Source organism: Mangifera indica, chromosome 8, assembly GCF_011075055.1.
Source record: "Mangifera indica cultivar Alphonso chromosome 8, CATAS_Mindica_2.1, whole genome shotgun sequence".
NCBI classification, from domain to species: domain Eukaryota; kingdom Viridiplantae; phylum Streptophyta; class Magnoliopsida; order Sapindales; family Anacardiaceae; genus Mangifera; species Mangifera indica.
Genome location: NC_058144.1, coordinates 10,131,640 through 10,139,891, shown reverse-complemented (window position 1 = coordinate 10,139,891; position 8,252 = coordinate 10,131,640). Strand labels below are relative to the sequence as shown.

Here is an 8,252-nt window from a genome sequence, read left to right as displayed (position 1 = left end):
ATGGGTGCGTAAAAATGTGAAGGGGTGCATGAAAATACAAATGAGTGCGTGAAAATGCGAAGGGGTGCGTGAAAAACAAACGAATACGTAAAAATACAAACGGATGTATAAAATATAAAAATGGCACGGGAATTACAAAAGGGGTGTGAGAATTATAAAAGGGGTACGTTAAAATAATGATCACAAAACGGGTACGTAAAAATATAAACAGGTGCATAAAAATGTGAAAAGGTGCGTAAAAATATAAACAGATACATGAAAATGTGAAGAGGTACGTGAAAATACAAATAAGTGCGTGAAAATATAAAACAAGTGCGTAAAATATAAAAAATGTGCGGGTTAAACAAAAAGGGTGTTGTGGGGGGGGGGGGGGGGGGGGGGGGGGGGTGACTCCCGCATGCCTTTATAACGGGAGAGGCCCTCTATAATTATAAAAGGGGTGCGGGAGATATGTTTCTCCTGCACCCTTTTATAATATATATTATAAAGGGATCTCCCGCACCCCTTTTATATTTTATGCACCCGTTTGTATTTTCACGTACTCCTTCACATTTTTATGCACTCGTTTTTATTTTTATGCACTCATTTTGTGTTCATTATTTTGACGCAGCCCTTTTATAATTCCCGCAACCCTTTTATAATTCCCGCACCCCTTTTATAATTCTTACACCCTTTTATAATTCATGCACCTTTTTTATATTTTACGCACTCGTTTGTATTTTTACGCATCCCTTTACATTTTCATGCACCCCTTTCCAAATTCTTGCACCCCTTTCTTTCCCACACCCCTTTCTAGATTCCCGCACCCACACCCCTTTTCAAATTCCCGCACCCACGCCCCTTCTCACACCCCTTTCCAAATTTCTGCATCCATTCTCGAACCCGCGCCCCTTCACACAACCTGTTTGAGAAGAAAACGCACCGTTTTGAGAAAAACGTATCGTTTTCGATATATTCATTATTTTTTATATATAACGATCAATTATTTTATAAAAAATCAATCCAGTTTTCAATCTATAGATTTTATTCATTACAGATAACTTAATATTAATGCGTATAGTGAAATGTAAGCAATTAATTGGTAAAATGCTACGGTAAACGTTGAGAAATTAAATGAAGGGTATTTTTAGAATGAAAAATATTATTTGCTTAAAAAAGTAAAAAGTAAGAATTGCTGCTGAAAAATGTTTACGCAGAAAAGCGGCTACCTATTTTAATTAAAATCCTAGGGAACAGAGATGGGGATTAGGGTATTGGCCTTTCGCTATATCTATTGTCATCTCTGGCTTGGAAAGAGATTGGCCCAAAGCCCAAATTACATAAGGCCTTAATCGAAACGCTCACACCATTCTCTCCGTATACCTAACTACACACAAACAGAAACTAACTTCACCGGATAACGTATATAAATGAGAGGCCCAAAAAACATCAACGAGATTAACTTCCGATATTTTCACCGTGACGATGGTTGTGACATCCTTTACCTTAACGTGTCTATCTTCCTGCAATCAAATTTCATCTTCTCTTCATGTTTTCCGCCCCATTCATTCTAATCCCAAGTCGAATAAAGTTGCGAATTTCTATTCCTCTTCTGGTGTGTTATCTATAAAAGCCTACTACGAGAACCAGAATTCCATTTCTGGTTTTGCAAACAAAGTCATTGGTTCACTGCCGGTTATTGGCCTTTTAGCTAGAATTCTCAGCGATGAAGGCGGCGTTGGTAGTGATACTGTTGATTTTGCTGAGTTTCGAAGAAGGGTTGGGAATAACTGTAGCATCAATGATTCTAAAGCTTTCTATGACTTCCAAGAACGGCGTGGACGGGTAACTGTGCTCTAAGTTTCTTTTCACTTTTTTTTATTAGTTTTTGAGATTTTGATTTATGGGTAATTGGTTATAAATTGAGGAAATGGAATAACGGATTATGAAATGAAGTTATTGAGTTGGGTGTTGGTTTGGGGTAGGCAGGAGATCCTTTGTATGTTTTAATGTGCTGTTGGGTAGCTGCTGTTGGTGCTGGTCTACTAAAATCTGAGGAAATTTTGGAGGGGGCGACTAGGCTTCGTATTTCAAATGATCTTGAATTTGAAGAGCAGAACTTCATTGCCTTGATGAATGAGGCTAAAGAGGTTAGTCAACAACTCCAGTATCCTATCCTATGTAATATCCCTTGTTTGTCCAGCATTTTTAATGACGGTGTTTAAAGAGTTTAGGCTTAATGAATTGAGTTTAGGCTTGAATGAGTCTAAAGAGGTTAGTTAACAGCTCTTGTATCCTATTTAGTAACCATTCTTTGTCCAAAATTTTTAATTTCAGTGTTCAAGGAGTTTAGGCTTGAATTGGGTTTATTTGAGTGAAATTTGATGGATGAGACATCTGGTTTTGATCTTCTTTAGATTATGAATATTGAGCACCAGTATTAGTTCAAAAGCCACTTGCTGGCACCCCATTAATGCTGGTTACTTGGTTTGTTGAAAAATTCATTTACATATCATTATTGTTTAACATAACTACTTTTTACCCTGCTTATGTCTGGTGGGAGAGATTTAAAGAGATAGGCTTTGTCTGGTGTTAATTGGATTAACATAGTTGTGTCCCAAAACTCTAATTTTTGTCAAGACTTTTTACTGCTACCCAAATCAAGCAAATGGTTATTTTTCCTATTTGGTTGGCTGCACTTTTGTTGATAGCATGGGATGGATGTCCGACATAAAGTAAGAACATAACAATGAATCATGGAAAAAAGACATCTGAGATGGGGACTGGTACCTAGCCATAGTTATATCCACTAGGCATATTATTAGGAATGTATTAAGATGGAACGATGATTGTCCAAAAGAATAGTTTGAATGACAAAGGAAAAAGATGTCAAGTATAAGAGTTTGTATGTAAAGAAAAAGATGAAACAATGATTACCAACAATCAAAGGAAACTGATCAAGTAACGAAGTTTTATTTTGAAATAACCAAAAAGAAATAGAAGAAAAAAGTCCTTTCATTTCTTAGCATTTTCCAGAGAATTTTTCAACTAATATAAGATGTCCACGGCAGAGGACAGTTGGATAGTAATAGCTTGTTCTGTCTGCATATTTTGCTCGGAAAAAAAATTCCTTGTTAGAGAATAAACACCCTTTCTTTATCTTATGTTCTACTGATGTTAAAAGAGGTAACAGTATTAGTACTTCTATATAATTAACATTTGGTACTGCAGCTTTATCTGGTAAGATATCTCCCAGTTGTATAGCAAGTCTTGTAACCAAATCTTTCTCACACTTTGGTCGGGATACTTATCCATTCGATCTCTTCTATTTTCTTTCTCATTCTCACCGGCTACTTAAGTGAAAGATGATTACTTTTTGAAAGCCAAGTATGGAGATTATTCAGTTTCACTGATGTAGCTGCTTCAGATTGAAAAGTTAGTGGCCCTGCTGGATAGCCTATCGGTTGGAGAGAATCTTAAGGCTAAGTATGGAGATTTTTGGTTGTAGTATGTCTTCATATTTTTTCTAAAAGCCTAGATGTGAAACGAAGACTTGTAGAAATGCTTCTCAAAAGGCTATCATTAGAAAAACTGTATGAAGAAGCTACTGTTTGACTTTCTAGAATTAAACAATATGTTTAAGGCTTCAGCATTAACTATCAATGTTTTAGTAGTTAGAAGTATGATGATGTCTATGCATAATGATCTAAATTATGAATTCAATGCTTTACAGAGACGATCTAAATTCAATGCGGCTATCCCAAGTATCGCAATGGAGGTTCGAGCTGAGAAGGCTCTTGAAGCAGTTTATGTTTGTTGCTTCAGGAGGGAAGCCATAGAAGAGGAGGACAAGAGACTTCTAATTACCATGCTTAGTGCTGTTTTCCCATCGGTTAAGCCGGCAGAGATAGAGAGAATTGTGAAAGACAAGGCAAGGAAAGTAGCCGAAGGCAGCGATGAGAACGGTTTTCCAGAGCCAAAACCTCTACCAGAAGAAGCTGTAAAGCTTCAAATGAAAGACCTTCAATTTCTTCAACAAAATAGGGACACTTGAATAGTTTTTGGTGTTAGTGAAAAGAAAGAACGAAGCATTGCCAACTGAAAGAGGTTTCCCGAAATTCTACTTCTAAGAAATTAATAAGCAGACTGAAAATTAAATTGATGAGTTATTATAGTATTGCTAAATTCGGTTGTGATTTTATTCATACATCATAAAGCACAAGTTCAACAAGCATCACAAAATTCAGATTACAAAGGATTATTACTTAAGAACGAAACAAAAGACAAATGCACAGGCACATTATTTCAGGGGGAGCCTGCTGATAGACAACACTGCCAATGTTAAACCTTCAGATACTGCATGTACAAGAAGCCTGGACTTAACGATACTGGGGTGCCAATTCACCTGCCTTGACTATGTAATTTTGTTCAGGAAATTCTTGTCCCTTGAAGTACCTCTCAAGCATATCCTTAGTTCCAGCAGCGTATCGCAGCTGTAAAATTTCAATTCATGATTTGACTTGTGAGCCGGAAATGAAACAGAGAAGCAAGAACTTAGTAACAACACAAGAAGTGAGAAACATATACTTCACCTCTGGACATTGACACTATATAAATGAGTTACAACGAGAAATATCAACAGATTAAATACTTACAAGAAGTAAAACTTGTCACTTGAGGAGTTTTAACTTTGAATGTAAAAATTGCCATATCAGAATGTGAGATTTATTAAGTATTTTAAGTCTGCTTAATATACATCAATATACCTGTAAAAATAAAGAGACTTTGATAACTAATATACCTGTGCATCAATAGTTGTACCCGAAATATGTGGTGTCATAGCATGATTTGGCATGTAACGCCATGGGTGGTCCTTTGGAGCTGGTTGTGGATTCCAGACATCACCACTATATCCTGAGAATTTGGTTGAAAGGAAAACCAGAAAATGAAGAGTGCATTGACTTAGTCGATGCAATATTCAAGATGTCCAGGCATCCCTATCTGGGAGTATGGATGAATGCCTCGTAATTAAAGAAATAAATAAAAGATAAAAGAACATAAATAGGATGCAATATCTTATATGTACCACACCAGCTTCACAATTGACATAAACTGACTTCTAAATTAAGTTACCCCCAATATGTCCACTTGAGCAGGCATCAACAACTGCTTGAGTATCCATGATTGCTCCTCGAGCATTGTTAACAATCACAACTCCCTTCTTCAACTTCGCAATCCTATTTTTGTCAAACATTCCTCTGCAAAAAAAAAATAAAAAATTTAGACTTAGTATTAATCCAATTTACCAAATGAATATATATATATTATATTTCCCTAGAAAATAAAGTTTGACATTGTATATCATACAACCAAGCTCTTTAACCAAAATATATATTCTTTAAAAAAAAAAAAAAAAGGAAGAGAGTGAGTAAACAATAAACATTTGAAAATGTTTAGTTTAAAAAAATCAGATATGAAATATCAATAATACCTCGTTTTCTCTGTAAGAGGCACATTGATGACAATTACATCACATTTGGGAAGCATTTTGTCAACATCCTCCTCAAATGTTGCCCCTATCTGTTTCTCCAATTCTGGATCCATTTTCAGCCGGTCATGATAGAGGAGATTACAATTAAAAGGTTTCAACCGTTGGAGTAAAAGCCTGCCAATTCGTCCACAACCGACAGTTCCAACTGTCTTCCCTTCAAGATCGTAAGCTCTATAGGAAACACCGGCAACATTCCATTCCCCATTGACAATTTGGTGGTATCCAGGTACGAAATTACGGAGAAGAATAAGGATTCTCATGAGCTCATCTTCTGCAACTGAGACTACATTGCTTCCAGTGACCTCTGCAACAGTTAAACCAGCAGTGGCAGCAGCATTCAGATCAATATGGTCAGAACCAATTCCAGCAGTGAGAAGAAGTTGCAGATTTTTGGCTTTCTTGATCCTTTCTGCTGTAACATAAGCAGGGTGGAAGGGGGTTGTTATGAGAACATGCAAATCAGGAAGATGCTTCTCAAGTTCTGCAACAACCACAGATATGAATATCAGTAAATTATGCAGGGAAACATCCAAATATCAACTTCTTGACTACACAAGGATATCATCAATCAGTGCGCATCATGTTAACCAAGGAAATATAGTTCTGATATAAACCATCAAGCAGGGGTATTCATTTTTTAATGATATACTTCAGAGATTGAATTCAAATATTAGGCCGTCAGGTCAGCCAATCTATCTCAGTGAGTACCAGTTGCCCAAAAACACTGAATGATAGAGAGCCTTATGAATGCATAGCATGGTGGCATTTGTATACAAGCTTATTCACATTTTTTACATAATGATGTTTCCTTTCATATTGCTTAAAGGTACTAAAGTCTGAATACTAACCACAGTGTGGCCCTTCTTTGTCATCAGTAACAATATACTGATGACCTTGTGATTCCAGCCAGTTACGAATGCCCAAAGCATTCTCCACACAACCTAAAAAGTTAGGATTCTTTGAAGCATATTCGTTGGCCTTGTAAAACACCCCAACAATCTTTTTGCCTCCAGAAGAAGCCTGTTTGCAATCAAATAGAAGAAACTTGATTCAACAACCAGGATAAAAGCAATGTAAGGACAAACCATTTAAGCACTCAAATGTAATAAGAGACCAGCTCCAACGTATATCAAAATCTCATATTAACAATTTCTTCCACTTCTAATTAAAATCATGCTAGTTATGCAACTAATCTGCCATTTTCATATGAGCAGAATACAACAAGACACATCAAATAGATGATAACCATACACTTTTCAACAATCAACCAATTCTAGAAGTAATAAAACAGTCGAATCAACAGATTCTGAAATTTAATAATGAAGGCTTGTAAGAACATACAACTTCACATCAATTACTTGAACTAGTAAACATGATCATTAATTCATCAATTCTAGTGGTTAACAACTTAGCAAACGGTGCCATAGATGTCATCTAAAAGCTTAAATTACCATGCAACACAACACCGGACATGAAAATTGCAGCATTAGTTTAAATTTCAGCATCTTAACGACTCAAATTAACTAAAAATCTTTTCAGAAAATAATCCTTCTGTAAAAACATAGATCAATAGTAAGTAGCAGACAAAAATTTTCATGAAATTCAGGAAAATTTTCATTAAATTTCAATCAATATCGGTTAGAATACAGAGAGATCCAGTTAGTTTCAAAATTCTTCATAATCCTCCCCCTATGAGTAAAATGCATTCGATTTATCAGAAGATTCCAGACTCAACTGGTCTTTGAACCCCTGAAATTTCACAAAACCTCAGGGAGATAAACAAAATTTACCGGGCTCAACTGATTTAGTGTAATCAGCCACCTGAGATCGACAAGTACAGTGTCACTCAAGTGAAATTCACACTTCCCACATGAAATTCTGCCAAAGCTGCACACACGTAGGGCCCTGCCTTAACAGATCATCATCATCAAACGCTTTGATGCATGCAGATTTTTTTTCTCTTTTTCCCTCGAAACGACTCACAATCCGATCACCGACAATTAAAGGAAAAAGAAAGAAATCAAGCAGACAAGACTGATTTCAATACGAAAAAAAATGAATTGCTTACATGCGCTTGTCTTGTGAATACCGTCGACGAAGAAGCTAAAGCCCTAATTACAGAAGTAGGTAGCCGCTTCATGGCCATATCTGATTTCTCTGAAGGTTTGCAACAATTTACCTCATGTCTACTTTGCCACTCTTATGCTTTATACACTACCGAGATTAGAGATTAGAGATTAGAGATTAGAGATTTGACTTGCTGTCAATAATGGAGAGGTAAAAGTATTTTCTTACTCCCTCTGGTTGAAAAAAAAATAGAAGATTGTTTGTCGTCATTTGCTTTTTGGATTAAAAAGATGTATTACGCCATTAATGTAACCATGATGCATGAACCTCTCCCAAATAATGCAGGGAGGGATGGCCCACGCACCCGCTTCCACTCATTAGTGGGACCATATGGTTTACGTGGAGAATTTCAATTTGTTCTTCACCGCTCTTAAGTATCACTTTAATTAATTTAGGTGGGTTTCAATAATTACGTTTTATTGTGTTTTGGCCAAAAGACTTATTTCCATCATGGTGTAGTGGAAATCAAAGTTTTATTCTTTAATTTTGTGAATTCTAAGAATCTATTTATTAATAAAAATTTTAAAATTTTAACCAGATTTAAAGATAAAATTATTATTTAATAATAATATTTAAAAAATAAAAATTTATATTA

General features: G+C 35.8%; 2 protein-coding genes across 2 annotated transcripts; one reads left to right on the top strand and one right to left on the bottom strand.

Moving 5' to 3' along the window:
• Positions 1-1,419: 1,419 nt before the first annotated feature.
• Positions 1,420-4,164, top strand: LOC123223624 (photosystem I assembly factor PSA3, chloroplastic-like). Its single transcript, XM_044646884.1, has 3 exons — positions 1,420-1,824; positions 1,965-2,129; positions 3,713-4,164. The coding sequence occupies exons 1-3, from the start codon at positions 1,465-1,467 to the stop codon at positions 4,031-4,033; spliced, it is 846 nt and encodes a 281-aa protein (XP_044502819.1). The 5' UTR covers positions 1,420-1,464; the 3' UTR covers positions 4,034-4,164.
• Positions 4,155-7,890, bottom strand: LOC123223623 (formate dehydrogenase, mitochondrial-like). Its single transcript, XM_044646883.1, has 6 exons — positions 7,599-7,890; positions 6,379-6,550; positions 5,471-6,011; positions 5,113-5,237; positions 4,781-4,893; positions 4,155-4,472 (listed from the first exon to the last, which is right to left on the bottom strand). Exons 1-6 carry the CDS (start codon positions 7,674-7,676, stop codon positions 4,359-4,361), a joined length of 1,143 nt encoding a protein of 380 aa, XP_044502818.1. The 5' UTR covers positions 7,677-7,890; the 3' UTR covers positions 4,155-4,358.
• Between the last annotated feature and the right edge of the window lie 362 nt (positions 7,891-8,252).